Source organism: Corvus cornix, chromosome Z (genome assembly GCF_000738735.6).
Source record: "Corvus cornix cornix isolate S_Up_H32 chromosome Z, ASM73873v5, whole genome shotgun sequence".
NCBI classification, from domain to species: domain Eukaryota; kingdom Metazoa; phylum Chordata; class Aves; order Passeriformes; family Corvidae; genus Corvus; species Corvus cornix.
In genome coordinates, this window is record NC_046357.1 from 27,787,934 (window position 1) to 27,810,552 (window position 22,619).

General features: G+C 51.0%; 2 protein-coding genes across 2 annotated transcripts; one reads left to right on the top strand and one right to left on the bottom strand.

The window, feature by feature from the left end:
• Nucleotides 1-4,950: 4,950 nt before the first annotated feature.
• On the top strand, nt 4,951-9,922 carry HEMGN (hemogen). The gene is made up of 4 exons (XM_010400104.4): nt 4,951-5,115; nt 7,438-7,531; nt 7,871-8,142; nt 9,304-9,922. The coding sequence occupies exons 1-4, from the start codon at nt 5,034-5,036 to the stop codon at nt 9,411-9,413; spliced, it is 558 nt and encodes a 185-aa protein (XP_010398406.1). The 5' UTR covers nt 4,951-5,033; the 3' UTR covers nt 9,414-9,922.
• An 8,857-nt stretch (nt 9,923-18,779) lies between these two features.
• On the bottom strand, nt 18,780-22,364 carry FOXE1 (forkhead box E1). The gene is given in 2 exon segments (XM_039567763.1): nt 18,780-21,612; nt 21,615-22,364. Coding segments are annotated over 2 exon segments (873 nt in total). The 3' UTR covers nt 18,780-21,489.
• Between the last annotated feature and the right edge of the window lie 255 nt (nt 22,365-22,619).

Below are 22,619 nucleotides of genomic sequence, written 5' to 3' on the forward strand. Positions count from 1 at the left end.
AAGGTCAGAGCATGGGCAGCCACAGGACAGGGTCGGTGTTGACTCTACACACAGCAAATTCAGAGATGCTCATCCTCCCCAGGGACTTGCGGATTTGGCTGTTTATTTCACATGGCTCAAAAGCAAGCGGCAGACCAAGGGAAGGGTGAAGGCAGTGACTGAACACCACCACAGACCTCAGGGCCTGTGCAAGAGCAGCCAGGTGCAGAGAGCCTGACTGAAGCCCTGCAGATCTGTGTCTGGCAAGGTCAGGTGAGACTCAGGAAGCAGCTGGTGGACAGCAAGATGCCTCCAATGCCCTGATCTGTGCCAGAGAGTACGCACATGAATTTGCACTTTTGCATATGCTTTTCCTGTTCAATTTATCCATCTGTTTCTCATCTTTTCATGCTTCAGTCAAGGCGGGGAAAGAAAAGGATTATCTGCTTTCACAGGCACCATAGTTTGTCACACAGAGCAATGAGTAGTCCTGCTACCAGAGCAGTGTGTTGCAACCAGGGAAGTTTCCTCAAGTCAGTGGAAGGACAAGCCTGCAAGTTGCTTCTCTGTCACTGCCATGTGAGACAAGACTGGAAGAGGTGCCCTGACACCCTGTAAGAGTGGCAGCAGCGTAGCTCCCCCAGCTGCCCATGCTGAGCAGGGCTGCATCCATGACTGCAGGGAGGGATATGTAAGTCTCTGGATATTGCTTTGCAGTAGCCTTGCTGGATAGGAGGAACACATACCCTTGTTTTTGTTGAGGCTCCCTTTGACTTACACATAGATCCAAAGCCTGATGTTGTGTCTACAATGAAAGCAGTCCCACCAATGAGAGAATCCAGCCCTAGGAGTGTTTGTCCCTTGAACAAAACTTTCCCAGGATATTTATGTGTTAAAGCGTGTGGGGGCATGGTGAGATGTACCCAAGGTTGGTGATGTTCCCCTACCAAGCAGTTCCAGTGGCATTTGAGGAGTATGTGAAACTGGAGATGCTCAGGTTGCTGAACACTCAGCTGACACTTTCCAGGGCCTCACCTAGGAAACTGGATGCATCAGTGAAAATAGCCCAGGGCTAGCTGAACTGAAATGTGGAGAGAAAGGGGAGGGAAGCAGCACTTGGCACACTGTAAAGTGTCCAGCTACAACAGTTCATGTAGCCAAGACTGGCCAGGAAGTTTAACCTACTTGCACAAATTCCTCTGCAGCAAAGGGGGTGCAGCTTTGGCCACATCTGCAGGGGAGCTCTGCTTGAAGAAGAGTTTGCTGCATTGCTGGTGCTTGTGGGACACAGTGTTCCTGGCACTGGGGGCGAGACTCTGACTCTCAGTCCCTCTGCTTCAGAGCATAGACAACTTGAAAGTAGGTGGTGGGGCCTGTAATTTCCATGTTGCTAACCATTACCAAAGTTTTCCTGGGGGATGCTGAAATCACTTCCTTGGCATTTAAAGTAATTTACACTCAAGAGACAAGTGTCTTACAGATATTTCCTTCCTGAGAGATGCAAGTGGAAGCTCTGTAAGATTTTAAAGTCCATCTATTCCATTAAACACCTCTAAAGAACCTGGGGGGCACAGTGACTCTTTCTTTTACAAATGCCCCCTTCAAGGTTGAAGACAGGAAATGGAGAAACATTCACAGTACCAGCTCTGCAGTGTCTTATGGCAATGTTTTGCTGAGTCAAGAGTCACTTATCAGCCGTCACCAGGCTTTGGGGTGACTGAGTAGATGGTAGGTGTGAGAAGCTGAGTTAGCCACAGCCTGAACATGCCCCCAGTTCCTGTGGAGCAACACACAGGAAACACACAGGGATTTCCACCCTTTTTTCCATGTTTCATACCACCTGCAAGCAGCCCAGAATATAGAATCATAGAATCATTTAGGCTGGAAAAGGCCCTTAAGACCATGAAATCCATCCATTAACTGCCATGTCCAACAGGAAACCATGTCCCTGAGCACCATGTCAACACATCTTTTAAATACCTGCAGGAAGAGTGACTCCACCACTGCCCTGGGCAGCCTGACATCCAACCTAAACCTACCACAGAGCAATTTGAGGTCATTTCCTCTTGTTCTATTGCTTGTTACTTGGGAGAAGAGATGGACCCCCACCATCTACAATCTACTATCAGGCAGCTATAGAGAACAATAAGGTGTCCCCTCAGGTTCCTTTTCTTCAAGCTAAACACCCTCAGCTCCCTCAGTCACTCCTCATAGGACTTGTTTTCTAGACCCTTTGCCAGCTTCTTTGTTCTTCTTTGAACATGCTCTAAGCACCTCAGTTTCTCCACCTGGGATGGGGCAACTCTGAATGTGTGTATAGACTGGGGAATGAGAGGCTGGAGAGCAGCACCACAGGAAGGAAGCTGGGGGTCCTGGTCAGTGGCAAGTTGAACATGAGCCAGCAGTGCCCTGGCAGCCAGGAGGGCCACCCGTGTCCTGGGGTGCACAGGATTGCCAGGAGGGCAAGGGAGGGGACTGTCCTGCTCTGCTCTGCACTGGGGTGGCCTCACCTCGAGTGCTGGGGGCAGTTCTGGGTGCCACAATATAAAAAAGACATTGAGCTCTTAGAGAGCGTCCAAATGGGGGCAATGAAGATGGTGAAGGGCCTTGAGGGGAAGCCATATGAGGAACAGCTGAGGTCACTTGGTCTGTTCAGCCTGGAGAGGAGGAGACTGAGGCGAGACCTCATCGCAGTTACAACTTCCTTGTGAGGAGGAGGAGCAGACACTGATCTCTTCTCTGTGTTGACAGTGACAGGACTTGAGGAAACAGCATGAAGCTGAGTCAGGGGAGGTTTAGATTGGATATCAGGAAAAGGTTTTTCACCCGGAGGGTGTTTGGGCACTGGAACAGGCTCCCCAGGGAAGTGGTCACAGCACCAAGTATGTCAGAGTTCAAGAAGAATTTGGACAATGCTCTCAGGCACATGGTGTGATTTTGTGGTGTTCTGTGCAGGGACAGGAGTTGTACTCAATGATCCTGCTGTGTCCTTTCCAGCTCAGCATATTATGTGGTTTTGTGATAATTTGTGATAATGTGTTTTTTGCAATGAGGGACACAAAAACAAAAACAATGTTCAAGGTCTGATATGTTTTTCCCCCTCCACAAGCAATGCCTTTTCACAGGAAAGTATCCTGCCAGGACACAGTTTTCAGATGTCTGCGTGACCAGGGTGTCTCTAGGGCTGTGCAGAATCACACAGTGCTGGAACATGGACACCCTCACCAGCTTGGGACACCTTGCCTTCATTTGTGACTGAGCTACAAGAAACTATTCTGTGAATGACTTGGTAGCCACACATCTCTTTATGCCATCCATGCTCCTGGCCCACCCTCCCATATCAGAGCCTTCCCATATCTGCTCTGCTGCCACCACCCTGTTGCTTCTTTTGGGGCTGTTAGCCCTACCCCACCTCTCTGGAGGTACCATGTAATCTGCAGTGGACACAGGGCAGGAGTCCTAGAGCAAAGTGGTAACTCAGGGGGTAAGAAGAGTGGCAGCAGAGATGACCAGGGACCTCCAAGGTTACCTCTTAAGAAATCCACATGCATGAAGTTTCAAGCTTTGGACCTTCCAGGGACCTAGAGAGAGATCCTGCTGAGAGCAAAGGATGTACACTAAAAATAAAAAAGACTGGCAAAGATTGGAGGCAGCCAGATCTGCTCATTCCTGAGGAGCTGCTGTTCCTCAGGGCAGGTCCTCAGACTGCTCAGGGAGGGGGGATCATCCCTGCCATGAAAGGCAATCAGGTCCCGGAGGACCTGGGGGTAGACACATTGTCAAGTTCTTCTACCAACCTTTGAACCACTTTTGAATTCATGGGGGGCAGGGAGGGAAGGGATTAGGGGCACTAGCACCTCACCAGTGCATAAGCAGTTGAGTGTCTCATGGAGAAAAGTGCTGGTAGCAGCTGAGTGCACTAGAAACTGGCTGAAGAGATGTCTCTGGTCCATCAGAGTTGTTATACACAATATAAGCTTGAGCTTTTCTGTGCTATTCTGGCATAAGAAACTATGAAGGCAGTTTTCAGGAGAGGCCAAGATTACTCCCTCATCCCATATGCACTGATCTAGGGCCCTGGCCATTCCCACAGAGCAAGGAACAGGCTCTCGGCATCAAAGCCATTGTACCAAGCAGCAGCTTCCCCTTTGCAGCAACACCAGCCCCACAGATGGTCCTGCGGAGGCTGCATGAGTCTGCAGGCTGGGCAGGGCTGGAGCTGCAAGGGGCCATCAGCAGCTAGGAACAGCCACTAAAGGAAGTCATCCTATGGGAGCAACCAGAACGGCTGGGTCTTCCCACTGGTTTTACTGGGGCTGCCCATTGCCAGCCTGCTGCACGAGTGAAGTGCTTTGTTCATAGTCCTGATCCACCAGGGACTGGACCAAAGAATCATTGGGAAGTCCTCAACATGCACAGATAGGCTGGTATGGATTTATTATTCTGTCGGGATCCCAGGAAAGTGGTGCAGCTCTTGGACAGGTAACATGACTTTGGCAGTCTCCGTCCTTAGAGTTTTCCAAAGAATATGACAACACAGCAGCCAGTCCTGCCATGAGGGAAGCTGGAGGATGTCCCTTCCCACCAGCACTGCTAGGATCCTATGCAAACACCTTCAGGCAGCATATGTCCCATTTCAGACCTCTCAAGGGGTCCTTAAGGACTAACAACACGTCCCTGCATCTCACTCTGGAAAGCAGCAGTGAGGCAGTGCCGAATCCTGCCCTGCCATGCAGCTTCTGTCCACTGCAAAGGAGAGATTTTGAGTCACAGTTTAGCAGCTGTGAGTGTAAATTTCCTATCTGAAGTGGAATTATTTACAGTATAAAAGCACTAACATGTTTTTCAATCCACACAGTAGATCCTGGACAGAGACTCGTACACCTTTGCACTCTGATAAGGAGAATATTATTACCCTCCTAGTGGCCTGGCCAGATAAGAGGTTTGGGGCGGGCAGTCTGCATTTTTTTCAAGCTCTCATTATGCTGCACCAGTATCTTCAGATGCTGTTTCCAGGGAACTAAGCTGCTTTCTAATTAAAACTGCAAAGAGCAATGGAGAGTTTAGGCAAAGACCATGCTTCTTCGGACTCTTCCCTGCCACCCTCTGCAGCCTGTGAGGAGTATGCTGTGCCAGGTAATGATGAGAACATTCCTAACTTGAGTTTTCGGAGAGAGGAGAGAATGATTTTTTTTACCAGTGTTTCTTAAAAAGAAATTAATAACTACTAGTTTATGTTTGGGGGTGGAGGATGCACATTTAACTGCGAATACATCTGTCTTTTTACATGTTATACTTCAGATCACAAAGGCAGAAGCACATATAAAGGTTTTTCAACTAAAGTCCTTCAGAGAGCATCAGTAGATTGTCTGCAGACTGGCAGTACTGTCTCATTGTTTTTATAATTTAAAATTTTTCTTTTCATTTCTGTTTCTTTGTGTCCTCTAGTAAATATTTTTTCATCAGGATGCATATGTCTTACTGTGGTCTTTCCTGTTTAGTGCTGGCAGGTGACAGACAGCTTTGGAGCTGTTGTGGGAGTGCTTTCTCGGACCAGTTAGAAGCAAATGAGGGGTGTTTTCTTAGAATGGACTGGGAAGGAGACTGATTGCAAGCAGCTAAAATTGCTCTTACAGCTCACAAGACATTTTGAAAGGAAAACAAAATTACCTTGGCTGCAGACAGGATGTGCAAGGGGTAATGTACTTCAGTAGCTGAACTGAAGCCCTGGGCAGATCCTGCTACTGCAACTTGTAACCTCATCTTCCCAGGGAGTTTACTGCCTTTTTCTATGTGGATGGCAGAGTCATCTCCTGCTGGCTGAGCCTTACTGTCTCTGTTACCGTTTCATGTCAGGGAACAACCTCCCATTTGTCCTGGAGTTATTCTCAACTTCCCTGGACAGGGTCCTGGGCAGTCTGATGTAATTTTAAAGTTGACTCTGCTTTGATGAGGACATTGGAACATAGACCAACACAAATGCTTTCCAAGCTAAATTTCTGTAACATTATTATTAATTATCACAAGTGTCTTGTACAAAAGTCTACTTTGGGTAGAGACTGGCTCCTGCTGTCAGTTTTGCATTGTCCTGTCCTGGACTACAATTTTTCTTGCACTTAATAAACACCTGGGATAAAAGAGCTATAATCCGAGCTCAGCCTCAGAAGTTTTTCTCACCTTGACACTTCTCCCATCTGATCAAGGGTACAACAAAATGACAATTTTTCACTGATTTCACTACTTTAGTGTAAGCTGAGGCTTTCTGTGAAAGGAGCTGGATCTGATTACATGTGGAAGGAGCAGATCATAGTTTTGCTTTTCCATTGTGTGGGTTTTGTTGAAACTATGAAAATCAGTTCTTTTGTGATCTCTTCAGTGTACATTTGGGAAGAATTCCCTCTCCCTCAAGGCCTCAGGGCAGTAGTGTTGCTCCTGAACAATACCCTTTGTCTCTCAGGATTGGGTCTCATGCTGCTTGATTTGAGAAATTTTTATTATCACAGCTTAGAGTCTAAGCTAGAAATCATCAGGGATTGCTGTCTTTTAGGACAAAGACATAGAGAAGTGAAGTTCAGACCATTTGCCAGGCTGGTCTTTGCCTGAGGAAGGCATTTGTGGCCCTTTGCAACCAGTGAAATGGGCTCTGCTTAACCTGGCCAAGGAAGGCATGTCAGAGGGTGACTGGGATCTGGGGAGTGCTCCTCTCTGCTGGTGGCTGTAGGCAACCTGCACATCCTGGCCAAATAATAAAGCCAGCGTTGGAGCTTTCTCACATCACTTAGTCTTTCTTCAGCCCTGCCATGGTCTTCCTCACAGCTTCAGACCAGCTTGAGGCTGTTTTTGTGGTGTTTGGGACCAATCTTCTCATCCCCAGAAGTGTGTATGAGCCCTGTCTTGGTCTCTGGTTGGATCACCATCCCCCCACAAAGTCTCAGCCTAATGCACATGAGCAACTTTGTAGGGTAAGGCTGTGCCCTCTGGCTCATTCTTGCCCCTACAGAGCTGTTCCTTTTGTTGAAGGACTGTCTGTTCTACAGGTCAAGGCTTTCTCCTTGGTTGCTAGATAAACATCTTAATTTTAGCAGTGGCCAGTTCCAGCTATCTGGGAAAAGGGGTAGCAATGGAGCAAACATGAAGAATTGTCTTGCGGGCTGTACTGATGTCTGACCAAAGGCATCAGGTCGGAGTAGGTTGGACATGGGTCCCCCCATGGAACAGCAAGTGGAAATGTAGAGTAATTGTCAGGCTAGGAGCCTGGGAGTGTTGGGTGCTGTGTCATCAAATCCTACCCACTGAGGCTTCGCTGGAAGTACAGCCCTCAAGTAATTTCATATCAAGACCCTCTTTGTGACAAAAAAACCCCATGGCCTCTTGCATCAGTGCTCTAGCATCAGGCAGGGAGGGATCAGATTGTCCCTTGACCAGAATGTCATGTTAGCACTCGCTTTATCCTTGTAGATGTCATCATAACCCGTCGCTTGAGAGACCGGGAGTTGCTCAGGAAAAGAAAGGCGGAAGCCCTGGAGAAGGATTCAGCTCAGTGGGTTCTGAGGTAAAGCTTGCTTTTTCTGTCAAATTGCTTTTGTGATGCACTTAACCTGAGCCCAGGCATGGCCCAGCCCCTCCGTCTTTCACCCAAGGACAGAGCCATCAGTCTTCAGTGGGAAAGGTGACCTGCAGCCAGTAGCTGCTCAAGGTCTGTGCAGGCACTGGGGGGCAGAGATGGATGGGGGGGTGTAGCAAGCAAATTTCAACCATAGGGTGGAGCTGAGGGCTTGTTGCCCAAGCTCCTGCCCACGGGTGCAGCGGACCCAGAAAAGCAGCCTTAGGGCAGACGGGAAAGTCCTTTGTCCTATTCCCAAGTAATCATCCCTGTGAAATCCCCTGGCAGAGATTATAAGAGCAAACAGCAAAGGAGAGCCAGGAGAGCCAAAAGAGGACGGGGCCGTCAGACAGTGGTCAAGGCTGTCCTGGAGTCAGAGCCAGCAGTGGACGCCCAGCCTGACACACAGGAGAAGGCTGAGCCAGTGCCCTCTGAGCCAGCACTGCCTGAACCAGTGTATCAACAGCAGCCACCTATGCTGACCATCCCGAACATGGTCAGTGGGATGCAAGCGGTGGCAATGGATGGGGAGCTGCCATCCAGGAGCTTGGACCCTGCTGGTGAGTTGCCACAGAGCTGCTGGCCCCGTGGTGGCTCGGGGGGCAGTGCCATGCTGCCTCTCGAGGACTGTCAGCCAAGGGTGCCCACCTCATCGACAATGATCCCACAGCATCTCCCTGGCATGGGCCCCTACCCCACAAAACCTGGGTAGCTGAGAAAGGGTGGGGGGATGGTGGGACTGTGGGGACAGACAGCCCTCTCCAAGTCAAGGGGAGTGATAACAAGTCCACTATTATCAGTACAGTCACTGGGATGGGGTTGTGGACCTGGTCTTTAATAACTCCTTGTCCTAAGAACACTTCTGTGGCTCTGCCAAGAGCCATATTAGTGCAGAGGGATAGCTCTGTGAAGATCTCATCTCTGTGGAGAGATGTGGTTTTTTGAGGTCAGAGCTGGCTGGGGAGCCAAAGTCCAGACATGCTCTGTCCACAGTCCATCTAGTTTCAGGACTGACACTGGGCTGGTGGGAGAGCAAAATGGGCACTGGGGCAAGGGGTGGTGTCTGCAGGGAACCACACCTTCAAAACCTGCCAGGACTGAGGCATGGAAGGCGCTAAGCTGATCTGAATGGCAGGCTGGTGTCTGGGCTCAGAAAATCTATTTACAGCTACTGCAGCAGGAGTTGCTCCCAGATCTGGCATGGGAAGAGTAGAGCACATTCACTTTAGCAGTCAGTGGGTCAAACATGCAGGTTGCTTCAAAACCAGGAAACCTTGGGATCTGCTTCAGAGGAGGTGAGAGTCCTCTGATGCTCAACTACTGCATTTCCAGCAATGTCTGTGCAGTGGGGAAGAAAAGGCCTGTTGCTGCAAGACACGTGGTGCCCTCATGCCATGGAAAACAGCCATTCTGTGTCCTGGGCTCTGGGGCTGACTGGGGCACATCACACCAGTCCAGCTTCCAGCCCTGAAGTCTTGAAATGGGCAACCACCAGGGTTGGGGTTATTGCCTCTGGCTTTAAACCCAGCAGTGCTTTGCCTTCTCCAACTCCCCTCCACAGCTGGGACTGCTCTTGAAAAGCAGGAAATCCACTCAGGGCTACCTAACAGCTTCTCCAGGCAATTGCAGGAGACTGGCCACGGGGGCTTTAACACGGGACAGAGGGGTAATGCATGAGAGCCCCCCAGTATGAAATGATCTGTCTCTTACATGCCTTATAGGTGAAGAGGATGTGCTGAAACCAGCAGATGCAGATATACTAGAAGAGTTGAATACTCCTCTGGAAAATGACCACCAGGATAACGAATTCAACATACATGTTCTGTATTAACTTTCTGATTGATTGGGGATATTTTTTTTATTTTGACTCCTGCCTCAAAAACTTGATAAGTATGGCACAGTGATTTTGAGCAGCTGCTTTCTTGGGAGTCATAAAGCCTACACCCTCCTTGTCACTCTGCTTTTCTATGCTTCTTCCAGGTTAGAGAGGCAGCCCCTAGGGCATTGCCTGTGGCTTATGAGCCACCTGCTCTCTCTGCAAACAGGCTGTTTTATTTGGGTCCATGGAAGACTTCACAGTGCTCTGCCACACTACAGTTCAAGAGTACAGTCCAGCATCCATCTGTGTTTCTAAAAGTAATTCCTTAGTTGTATAAATGTGAGTGGCATTGTAAAGCTGACACCCACTGTGAGTTTCAGCTGGCTGGAGCAGTCCAGCTTGGGCTTTTTACTGCACCCTATAAGCTCCAACACCCTTTGCACTATTATTTTTAGTCTGAAAGTTTTTCTCACAGCCTGTTTTCCTTTGCAATAAACATCTTGCTTTCCTAAAGCTGGAAATATCTTTTGTTTTTAGTTTCTGGGCAGCTTCCCTCTGACCTTGTAAGACAAACAAAAGATGGTTGAAAACAACTGAGTGCATTGGGCTGAAACTTGGCTGAATTATACACTTTTGTCAGGAAAATGCCATTTGGGGCAGACAGGAGACACTCTGCACTGTCAATGTGTTCCTGGCTCCCCAGTCTTCACACAGGATTTCTCCCAAAGCCAGGAGGTAATGGAGCACCCTGTCTCTGTCTCTCCACATTTTAGACCTTGTGGTCCTTGTTCCTGTGCGTAGCAAGGGAAGTGGCTCTCTTACACTCCTGTAATATCCTGACACAGAGAATCCTTCTCCTCTTGAGGAGGAGTGGAGGTCATATTGTCATTATCTGACTTCCCAAGCACCTGTCTCCCAGAGCACAAGGCTGACTGGGCCCTGGGGGCAGCCTTAATTTGGGGGATTTTTTTTGGCTCTGGACATGTTTCTGCTGCTGTCCCAGAGCCCTCCAGGCTCTGTGTCACAGCATGTGTGACATCTAACTGGTGACACCAGTAAAAGTCTCTCCAGTGACAGAATGGACACCCTTGACATCCCACCCCTGCTTTGGTCCCAGGAGTGTCACATGAGGGGCAAGTGCTTGCCAGCTCTTTCAGCTCACGCTGAAATCCTGGGGTGACCTCTACAGATAACACTGCCAGAATCTCTAAAGCACCTGGTGGGTGTCAAAGCAGAAAGCATTCAGCAGCAGCACACCAAAGCAAATGCAGCCCATTCCCCATGGGCAGCTCCTGGAGGGATGGGGTTCCCTACACAGGGATCCTGACACTGTTTTGGTCTCCACAGACGGATCAGTTAACACAAGGTTTTGCTCTCCCCTTGAGTCACTGATACCGGCAGCAGTTGAACAAGATCTCTCAGCTTCTGCCATGAACCACCCAAACCTCACCCCATTGCCCCAAAAATCTAAGGTACAACACAAGGGCCTCGTGGAAGCCCTGCAGCATGGAAGGAGCCTCTATCTGGGCAGTTTGCTCCTAGACCAAGGCACTGGGGAAAGGCAGCTGAGGCTGCACTGGCCTGGTGGTCATGTTATGGTTGAGCATCATCACAACATGTGTGCAGGAGCCTGCCTGCAGGTGTGGTGCCCACACCATGATGCAGAAAGGCTGGGCTGTGGCTGCTGCCAGCCAGGCCAGGAGACCCTTCCACCTGGTGGAGCCCCACATGTGCCATAGCAGAGACCAGCAAGAGCCAGCGGCCCTTCCCAGCTCTCCAGTCCTCTGTAGTGCTGACCGTGAGGGGGAATCAGCCATGCTGCCCACTCCACATCTGCAGACATTTACACTCGCCTGGCTTCCAGAGTCCTTTAGATTTTGGGGAGAAGAAACTTCTGGGGGGGCTTTAGACTGATCTTACAGCTCACATCAGTCAAGGAGGGCACAAAACAACCACTTTCCACCTTGTCCAGTGTGAACTGGAACTATAGGAGGTGGTGAGGGCCTGGCAGAGTGAGGTGTTCACAAACATGCGGTAACACTCACTCTTGAAACACACATGGGGAGCAGTGCTAATCCTTGCACTAAAAGGGCTGGGGGGGCTCCCTGCAGGCAGAGATGTGCAGGAACCAGAGCAAGCACCTCTGTCCATCTCTGTGGAAATGCCTTTGGTGGCTAGGAAGTCCTGGAGACATCCCAGGTACCACACACTCTCTCTTAAAGATGCTCTTACTCTAAGTGTCTTCTTTGCCAGACAGTAAGGAAGGTGTGTCTGCAAACAAATCCTATCGCAAACTAAACAAGGGAAAGATAAAGCCCTCCTAATCAACACTTTAACTCACCATGCACTGCTTCCTTCTCTGTTGAGAGGACAGATAACAGAGCTCTTGCTTATACAGATGGGGTTCAGGTGTGAAGCTGGATGCATGGTGGTCCACGTGTATCCCTGAGGTAGCTGCCTGAATGGAGCTGGGGACAGGCCGGCAAGGGCAGCTGTATCTAGGATAGGGAGGCTGCTGTTTTGCAGGTGCAACAAATCACCTTCTCCCTCTCTTCCCTCCTTCCTGAGCCCAAGACGGATGTCTTTACCCAGGGCTCGACAGAGAGTCCAATAAAGTAAATTTTCACCCTCTGGGATGACAACCATGGTCTGAGTCTGACATGAAGGGGAAGTCAGAGACCTTTAACTGACTGCAGCCTTCTTACTGGCAAAGAGCAGGATACAGGTGCAGGGAAACAGCTTCTAAGCTATGGGGCCAGCACAGGGAGCCAGGTAAGTGCCTGACACAGTGATCCTTGCTGTGCTGTGAGGTGATAGGGCTGCCTGAGGCTCCTCCAGGATGCTCTGACCTGCTCCCTGAGGCATGCAGACCTAGGCATTTTGTGGTACACAATGGACACAACCACTGTGGTTGTCTCCTCACTGGTGGGATTCAGTGGGATATTGGTTAATGTCAACTGGGCTGGACTGAACACGTTCCTGTGAACTTTTCTCAGGGCCTCAGGTCCTGTCCCCCCATTCTGCAGAGCACAGGAAGCCATCCTGAGGGCTGACAGCCATGACATGACAGCTAAGGAGAGGAAACCTAACATCATATGCTGGAGAACCAGACTCTCTGCGGTCCATGCCAATTACCTTTCAATATTCTTTCAGGAAACATGCTTCCAGCTCTATGGGAGAAGGGAAGGTGTTTGGTTTGTGCACCCTGGCTTCCCACTTCTCAAATTACTATTATACAGGGTCCCCCACATTTGCTGAAAGTCAGGGGTGATCTATGGCAGGCTGTTGCTCATGGGTGATGTTTTGAACCAGAAAGATCTTCCCGTCCTTAGCAGAAGTGGTGGTAGCTAAGCCTCAGCAGAAAGAAGTGCGCAGGCAACTTAGAGCCAGAGGCCACTGCAAGTCAGTGAAAACCATTCCACCCCATAAGTGCCCGGTCTTGCAGAGATAAGAAAAATTTGCTGATTAATTTACTAATATTGACTTTAAGCAGTAAATCCTGGAGATGGCAAACACCCACTCCCTCTTTGGCCACCACTTCCTGCTCAGAGCTTGTTAGCTCTGCTCCTTCCCATCCTGTGTTCACCATTTAAATAAATACCTCTGTAATGCTGCCAGGGCTGCCACAGACTGGAGCTGTGTGTCCAGCTGGGCTCATCAGTGCTCCACCACCTGGCTTGACTCTCCTGTTTCACCGGAAATCATACAACTGTAGAAAAAGTTAAGAGAGGAGAGATTTCTGGAGATCTTGAATCCATCCCCTGCTCAGAGCATGGCTAAGTCTCACCAGACTGCTTTGGGCTTTCTCCAATCAAGTGTTCACCTTCTGCAAGACGTGAGATCGTCCCTCTCTTGTTCCCATCCAAGGGCTGCCCCACTTTTAAGGAAAGAATGTTTTTCCTTTATGTCCCACCAGTCTTTCCCTCAGCACAGCTTTAGTTCCTTGCCTCTTTCTCTTGTCTTGGTGCACTTCAGAGAAGACTCCAGCCCCATCTTCTCTGTAACCCTCTTTCAGACTGCAAGTTAGACTCCTTGCTCACCTACTCTCCCTGAGAACAGCCCTGATTCCTTCAGCCTGTCCTATGCACAGCTCCCTGCCTTGATATCTCAGCTGAGCTCCAATATAAGAATGACTTTCTTGCTCTGGGTTACCCTAACTGGATCCAGTATTCCTGGTGTGGGCTCACATAAGGCAGGGGGAATGGCCACCGGCTGAAATTCAGTCCATCCAGATAGGCTTGGGGTGTTGAGCATGAACTGTGCCTGTGTCTCCTTCGGGCAGCCTGAGGTTTTCACTGACAGGACCCAGAAAATACAAAGAAACCAGGATAGAGCTTGTGTGGTAAACAGCGTGATCTGAACTTCGCAGCCTTAATAACGACGCTTTTATCAACTCTCTCCTCTACAGACCCTGGGAACTCAAGAAAGCACTAAATCGGAGCTTGGGTGCAGTATTCATCACATGCCCCTGGACAGGGCTGCTTGCTTGTCCGAACTCGGATCGCGGGCTGAAGGCGCAACTCCCGTGTGCGCCTTTGGAGCTCGGCGCTGCGCCCGGGGACAGGAGGAGCCTCCGTCCGCAGCGACCCGCTCCGGCCAGCGCGGCCGGCAGTGCTCCCTAGCGGCAGCACCCAATAGCTCGGGTTGGAAAGGACCGGAAAAGGTCCTGTCTTTCTTCCCCAGACCGCATTGTTCAGAGACCCGTCCAGCCTGGCTTTGAACACTTCCAGGGATGGGGCATCCAAAGCTTCTGTACGCAACCTGTGCCTGTGCCTCACCACCCTCACAGGAATTTCTTCCAATACCTGATCTAAAACTACCTTCCTTCACTCTGAAGTCGTTGCCCCTTCATCCTAGCACATGGCTCTTGTCAAAAGTCCCTCTCCAGTTTCCCTGTAGGCCTCCTTTAGGTAGTGAAAGGTTGCTCTGAGGTCTCCCCAACCGCCTAAGGTCTTCCTGGATTTGAGTTCCTGTTGTGGCAGAGAGTACTATATCTTATATTCACTGAAGTTGGAAGGCATGAAACCATTTTCCCTGGTTGCTTCAAGAGGGCTTTTCTTTTGCCTTTTCTCTAGAAGGGAAGGGTGGAGAAAACCTTCATGAAAACAAAAGAGAAAAGAAATTATCCAAGAAGGAAAACTTTTTTTTTTTTAAAACAAATGTTTCTTGCATAAAGTTCAAAGCCCTGAATCATCCTCTGCTTCCTCTTTGAAAAAGCCACCAACATCAACAATAATACCCAAGCACAGCCTCTCACACCGTGACAGGGTGGCACTTGTCACTTAGGCATTTATTCTGTGTGGCTTGAATTGTCTGTAACTCCAAGGTCCAAATCTATTGCAGTGGTCAGTCACTCATTGCTGCAGAAATGCAAGCCCACATTTACTCAAGTAAAGGCAATTTTAGAGAAAACAAGGAGAGCAAAAAAACAAAAAAAAACCCAAACCACTAAAACTATTTGGGACCCACTGAAAAAGAATACACATACAGAAATAAATTCAAGTGTACCCAAAGACAGAGAAGGAAAAAAATCAACACCATCAGTATAATGTGCCTCCTCATGAAGAGAAGGAAACCTCCTCTGCCTGTTGAAGACATCACAATGCTGATACCCTGTAAGTCTTCCTCCCCCACTATTCTTGCAGCCATAAATCTGAGGACACATGAAGGGTGGCCAGGGAAGCCAGTATTTAATTGGCCAGTTCTAGGGCCAGCACTCCAGTGAGCCTGATGACAGGCTATGTGCTAAAATGTATGGCTGTAGAAGTGATATGAGGCCTAGGACATAGTTTGTTAACCTCAGGAGGGGACAGCCTGGATTCATGAGCACCTTTTCCCAAATGGAAGAGGTCAACGTGAGATGCAGATGGTCTCCTTGCAACGGCTAGCCACAGGGATAATTGACTCAGAGTGGTTCATGCATCAAGCAGGCTGTGTCTCAGTGATCAGACTAAGAACTCTGGTGCTGGCATTGAACAAAAAGGGTCAGAAGCTGTTCCTTAATCAATTAGGATCTCTTTGTACAGTTCACATCCAGAAAATAGCTTGCAAATTCTTAAATGGCTAGTGAATCTTAGCTTCCTGGCATCAGAGAAGAGATAGCAGTGAGCTCAGTAAGCTCCTCTGAGCCAGCCCACAGCAATTATTCCTGCTTCCTCCATGGCCATTTTCAGCCAGACATAGGGCCCTGAGTGTACAACGGCCCTGTGGACTTCCTATCATCAGAAGAGGCTAGGATGCAGCCTCTTTTCGTCTTAGCCCAAGCAGTGTGGCCAGGGTACTTCACATTGGCCAGCTGCACCCTGTGTTCAAACGCTGCAGAAGTGGTGAGAGTTCAGTCTGGCAGCCCTGAGTTGGGCCTCCCTCCCCCATGTCTGCCCACATAAAGAGGGGTTGGATGAGTGCACCACACCCAAAAGTAACTCCCAAAAATAACACCAGCTTCCAGGTATAGCAGATGCCACCATCTCCCTCCTTGACTTCTTGACCTTGGACATGGAGAAGACATAAATTCCAATTGGACTGAGTTAAGAAATCAGCTCTGCTGTCTAGAGAAGGCTTCCAATGAATCAGGGCTTCAGGATTACACCAAGACAGGTGTGTAAAGCTGTTCTTTGTGCTAACACTTGCCGCTGTACTCTCATACTCTGTAAAGTCAGACCCCCATCAGCCTTCCTCTGCTCATGTTAGTTCACATCCAGATGCTGCATGAGTGGGATGCCCTCTCTGATCACTGGCACTGCTGCTCTAGGTAACGGATACAGCTAAAGCCCAGCTCCAGCTACATAGACTGCTCTCCAGTTACAACTCACAAAGCTCTGGACTCCTTCCAAGTTACTCCCTCCTGGCCAAATGGCAGCTGCCTCCCCCACCTACTCTTTCTCATAGATTTGATCCACTTCTTGTCACTCTCAAAGGCAGACAAATCATACTTGGGAGTCCCAAAGCTATCGAAGAAGACTTTCCTATCTGCTCTTTGGTAACTTGGCAGATTAAACTACCTGTTCCCATCTCATTTATAGCCCTCCAGGCAGCTTGGGCTGTTTTCAGGGCAGCAGCTGCAGAATTCACTATCCCTCAAACAGGCTCAGGAAGCCAGTCACCACCCTCTCAGCAGGAGAAGGGGCAACATCTGCCATCATCTTACCCACGTGCAAGCCAGCTCATCATCCTGAGGTGTGGAGTTGCCCCTCAAGGCCTGTTACACCCCCCACTAGCTATGGTTATTGCTTGATGAATTGTTCCCACAGATGTTGCTGTTGCATAAGGTGAACAGAGTGTCAGCCTGCGGCTGCGGGAACTCCATCTCTGCAGCCAAAAAAACTAATCGGCCTGGGGTGTAGGAGGCAAGACCAAGCATTTCTGGTGCTGCTGCCACAGGACAGGCAACATAATGTTTGCAGTGGTAACACCTCCTCTAGCTGGCCCAGCTCCATTTTGCAGCAGTCAGGGAGTAATTCATGCCAAACACGGTCCCCTTGCCCATCCTTGAGCTTCTGTTCCTCTCACAGGTAGTAGCCTTCCCTACCTGTCCCTTTTCCTAGCAGAGACACATGGCTGGGATGGAGCTTTGTGCAGTGATGTCTGGGGTGTGCATGGCCTGTCAGGAGACCCTCAGAGCAGACTGGTGACTCAAGGGGTTGCAGAAGTTTGATATTCCACCTCTGGCCTGGCCTTGCTGACCCATCCCTCCTCCTTCCCTCTGATGTCTTTAGCAACCCAGGAGACCAAAAAAAGCCAAGGTAAGACAGACAGGGTGAAAAGCAACGAGCAGCACATGTCATGCATCTTGCTCTGTATCTCTCCCAGTCTCAGGAGTACAGGGAAGGCTTGAAAGGATGAACTCAAGAGACACTTCATTATAAACAAGACAAAGATTTATTTCCATTTCAAGTGAAGTAGAAGAGTAAAAACAAAAAAAAATCTCCAATACAGAATATAATATTCTCCTAGGCTGTCCAGTCCACTTCTTTCTCAAAGTCTGCTCAGGGCCTGATTATACCAGAACTCAGGCAGAACAGGAACTGAGAGGCTCCATCCTTTGAGGAATGAGCACTTTCAAGGCCCCTCTCTCTTCTCATCAGTGCTTACAGTTAAAAGAGTTTCCTACAGGTTTACGATCCAGATTTATTGGACTCTTCTCATAGAAATCAAAAGAGTAGTTTGAAACTTAGACTAACTTTGCTAAAAGGAAGGCTCTCAGGTATTTACAATAAAACTTACAGAAATCAAATGTTTTTTCTTATTCTTGGTGGTGCCTGAGAATTACAAGCAACATGCCAGCCAAAAATACATTGAGATCCAAATGTTTAACATATCCCCATGGCACAAACGTACATTGAGATCCAATTGTCTAACATATCCCCTTGGCATATCCCCATATCCTCACAGAGAGACCCAACCCCATGGCTCCCCAAGGACACAACAAGTGTATCTTCCTCTGTCAGCGGTCAGGCAGTCCCATGTCACACATGGGCAGCACATCTCACCACCATAAGGCACAGCCTAGACAGAGCCACCCATATTCAGCACACCCTTGGCATCTGAGCCTACACGACAGCTCAGAGAGGTTGGAACAGCCAAAACCACAGCAGTGCTGGTGGGAAGGGATCACCGGAATTTTCAGGCCTGCTGCAAGCAGGAGGTTGGAGCACTGCCAGTACTAGCAAAGGGCAGGTATAGCTTTGTCTGGTTTTGCCTCAAAAACCTCAAAATGCAGACCTCACACAGACCTAGAGTCCCTTGAATGGTCACAGTAGCTCTTCACAGTTCTGCTCAGAGTTTCCAGCTGTTTGTGACGGACGTTTAGGTGGTTTTTGACCATATCTCACATTCTTGATGCAGCAAGCTCATCACTGTACCTGCTGCAAAAAAATTACCTTCTAGATATGCCCAGTTTCTCTAGTTTGTAGGTATAAAAGCTCTGGAGAGAAACAAGAACAAGCGTCTAGACCTTCTCTGCAAACAACATACAACTGCACCTACCCAATCTGTGCATTCTGAGTCACCAAGATCTATCAGGTGTGTCCTCCAGACATTAAGTTTTGTTCCCTGAACTGCCTACAGATGCTATCAGAAGCATCTTCCACAAAACCTCTATCATCACTAGTGACCTTTTTTTAGACTGAACCCTAGACTAGCACGAGGGCTGAAGCAGAGAACAAAACCAGAGGAACAAGGGCCAGAAGACATCTAGGCTCTTCACTCTCGTGACCAGTGCCAAGATTCGTGGAGGCATGAAGGGACGTTTAGGCTGGGTATCACCCCAGAGGGTAGCTGAGCACTGGAAAAGGCTCCCCAGGGAGCAAGCACCAAGCCTGACAGAGTTCAAGAAGCATTTGGACAATACTCTCAGGCACATGGTGTGATTCTTGGGGTGTTCTGTGCAGGGACAGGAGCTGGGCTTGATGATCCTGATGACTCTCTTCCAACTCAGCATATTCTATGATTCAGTGAAAATTATCTGGTCCACACTGACAACTGCTTCCACAGGAAGGAAAGAAAGCATTAAAAGGTAGGACAGCTCTTCTCCCAGCTACCCCCAAATGAGCAAGAGGCTGGCATGGCTTGTCAAAGTGACACAGTCCAGTCCTTGCAGGCAAGGAAAGCAGAGCCAGAAGCTATCAAAAATACTAACAGCTGGCACAGCTAGGTGTACAGATCCTCTTCCAGATGGTGAAAGAAGAGTTGGGAGAGGTTTTAGCACAGCTGCTGAGGAAATCTGCCCCTGGCTCAGCCAGCCAGGCTGCAGACAGAACTCTGCTCTCTCCAGGATGGTAGCAGCTTCTGGATGTGCTGGGACCAGGAAGAACAAGGAAGATACAACACAACTCTTCCGAAAGGATAGGAAAGGAGAAATCTGACTGACCTCAGCACACCGAAGAGCTGAGTGGTGCTTACACTTGCTGTCTGTGCCCGCCCCCCACTGGTGGCAGTGCAGCCTCTCGAGCTCTGTATGGACAGCAGCTTCCTGCGGTGCCACAGACAGGTCTACACGGACATGGGGCAGTGCTCTCAGGCCAGTCTCAGCCTCCCAGCCCAAGAGGTGGCTCACCACACGCCATCCCCGTGCACTCTGAACCCTTGAATCCAAAACTCATCTCCGACTTCACAGCCCAGGGGAAGGCAGACATACAACTTCTCCTGCCCAGCTGCTGCAGATGGCTTTACTCTTCTCCACACCAAGCTGTGCTGTGAGAACACTGAGAACACCCAACCACCTTTCTGCTCCACTCCATCTCCTCTCTCATGTCCCACCTGGATATGTGGACCGTAGGACCCAGAGAAAGCAAGGAAGCTGCCTCTACACAAATTTCATCCTGCTGAGGACCTCATCAGAAAAATACTCTGTGGAGCAGAAGGTACTGGTGTCTTCATGGGATCAAAAACTCTTTGCAGCAAAGCACAGCATTAGGACAAGAGACAGTAGACACGAAATGAGGGTAGAGAAGTGCTAAATGGAGGGTACAAGGAGAAACTCCTCCCCCACGAGGACAGCCAGGTTGCCCAAAGAGACTGTGCCGTCTCCATTCTTGGAGATGATGAAGACTCGACTACATAGGGCTGAGCCTACTGGTCTGAGTCATAGCTGACCCTGATTTGGGTACCAGATTGGAAGAGAAACTTCCCAAGATCTTTTCCAACCTGAGTTATACTATGATCTACACCCTTCTCCGGTGAGAGAGACTCTGGTCTATGTGCACCCTGTCTGTTCTTCCAAAGCTCCTGTTGAGGCTCTGGCTGCACTTTCTCACTCCCTCTCTCCATACAAGGCTCCACGACACTGCAGGATCTTCTCACCAACCTCCTCCTGGCCCTGGATACACAGGTTCCCCACCTCCACGTGAAAAAGGAGCTGTATAAGAAGATCTGGGAGCAGGGCTGTGTCAGTTCCCTCTACATCTACAGCCCCAAGCAGAGCCCTGGGTACCCACTACTGCTCCAGGCCCTTTCCAGGGTGGTGGGATCTGCTGGGAGGGGTATGTCTGAGTTTCAAGCCTTTGCCTCTCACAGACATTCCTATTAGTTGTTCCCTCTCCATATCTTTCTCTAGTCTCTTTTCCACCCTAGGAAAGCTTGAAAGTGGAGCAACTGAAGATGAAAAGGCACTATGTGCCTCTTGTGTTCCAGAAAATAGTTTTCTCCTATATAAGCCAATTTTTCTAGGCTATAGACAGAGCTGAGCTGACCTCAGGATCAAAGTAATTTAGGCTGTAAGTACCTCCACAGACCTCAGGATCAGGTCTCCACTCAAAACAGGTCCAAATTCAACATTGGCTACAACTTCAGAGGCAGATCAGGCTCCGTCCAATCAAGTTGGAAAGACCTCCAAGGGCAGAGGTCCCACAGCCTCCCTGTGTCCCTCTTCCAGGGGCTGGGCATGCTCATGGTAGAAGTTTTTGTAGTTCCAATCCCACCACGGTTCCCACCCCTGAAGCACAGAGCACAACACTGGAAGGATGTGACTTGATGCGTTTTCCTGCAGCCCTGGCATCCAAACCTTCTCCAGCCTTGGTCACACTGCTGGTGTGAAGCCTGGGGCTAAAGCAATAGCCATCAGGGACATGCCACCACACTAGTGCCATGCAATCTGCTTTTGCAGCTTTGCCTGCATGAGGCCAGGGAATGCTTCCTCCTGCCTCCCTCCTTCACCTCACCAACAAACATTTAATTCTCTAAAAAAAAAAATCAACAGCAGAGAGACATTTAAACGTGAAATCTTCCTGGGTAGACCAGAAGGGGCCCAGTTGGGTGTGCCGGGAAGGTGGGAGCCTGGCAGGAAGCTTTGAGCACCTGCCCCAGGAAAGGCTGCAGAAGAGGAATAGACTGTTTGCCCCATCCAGGCACTTGGGAGTCCCCAGGACTTTTCTGCCGAGAGCAGACAGGGCTGGGTAGGACACCCCAGGTCCCCAGGGCTGACTGCGACACTGCTTGCCAGGAAGCCCGGGCAGATGGGAGAATGCAGAGGTGCAGCCTAAGGTTCTTCAGCATCTTCCCGGGCGGCCCCGGGAACAGCGGTGCCGGGCGACCCCCACAGTCCGCCCTCTCCCGGGCTCCGGTCCGCGCTGTCAGGCCTCTCCGGGATGGGTCAGAGCGCCTGGACGAACCTGTCGGGGCCTCCAGGGTAGGTGCCGTGCCGTGGTGCGGGCTCGGCGGCGCCCAGCTGCCCTCCGGCGCCGTAGGCTTGCGGCAGCGGCGGATAGGGCGCGGGGGGGAGCGGCGGCCGTAGAGCGCAGCGGGGCCGGGCGAAGAGGCGGGCAGCACGATGCGCCCCGACGGCGCGTACAGCGGCCCGTGGCCCGAGGGCGCATAGGGCCCGGGGGCGGCGGGCAGCGGGGCGTAGGCGTGGGGCAGGGCGGCGGAGGCGCAGCCCTGCGCGGGGAAGGTGGCGGCGAAGGCGCAGGAGGCGGCGGCGGGTGCCGGGGGCAGGTCGGCGGGGGGCGGCGGGGCGGGCAGCGGGACGAGGCGGCAGGGAGCGGCGGGGCGCTCGGCGAGGAAGGCCGGGTAGGTGGAGAGGTCGCTGCGCTTGAAGCGTTTTCTGCGGCGGAGGAATGACCCGCTCTCGAACATGTCGCGGGCGTGAGGGTCCAGCGTCCAGTAGTTGCCCTTTCCGGGGCGGCCGGGCTCCCGTGGCACCTTGACAAAGCAGTCATTGAGGGTGAGGTTGTGGCGGATGCTGTTCTGCCACTTGCGGGGGCTGTCGCGGTAGAAGGGGAAGCGCTCGGTGATGAAGCGGTAGATGCCGCCGAGCGTCAGTCGCCGCTCGGGCGCCTGCCCGATGGCCATGGCGATGAGGGCAATGTAGCTGTACGGCGGCTTGCCCCGCTCCGCCGGACGCTTGCGGCGCCGCCGCCCGCCCCGCGCCCCCGCCCCCGCCGCCTCCTCTCCCGGCGGCACCGCGTCCGCCTTCAGCGGCGGGGGCGGCGGCGGGGGGCCCGGCGGCAGCCGGTTCTCGGCTGTCATGTGGCCGTCGGAGCGGCTCCGCGCCGGACCAAGCCGCGCCGGACCGAGCCGAGGAAGCGCAGCGCAGCGCGGCCGCGGCTTTTATGCGGCGGTGTCCGGCGGCTCCGCGCCCGGGCGGCCGGCACTCCCCCTGCTACGCCCCGCCGCCCGCGAGGCGCGGGCAGGGCCGGGCGTGCCGCCGCTGCCGCCGCGGGTAGGGGCAGCGCCCTGCCCAGCACCCCACGCCCGCCCCTCTCCGCTGGTCCCCCTCCCCAG

What these genes read in the sequence shown, in the direction of transcription:
- HEMGN (XM_010400104.4), top strand. Translation starts at nt 5,034, where the DNA reads ATGGAGAGTTTAGGCAAAGACCATGCTTCTTCGGACTCTTCCCTGCCA. An exon ending in TGAGGAGTATGCTGTGCCAG is followed by an intron (nt 5,116 to 7,437) that starts GTAATGATGAGA and finishes TTATCCTTGTAG; the next exon opens with ATGTCATCATAACCCGTCGC. An exon ending in TCAGCTCAGTGGGTTCTGAG is followed by an intron (nt 7,532 to 7,870) that starts GTAAAGCTTGCT and finishes ATCCCCTGGCAG; the next exon opens with AGATTATAAGAGCAAACAGC.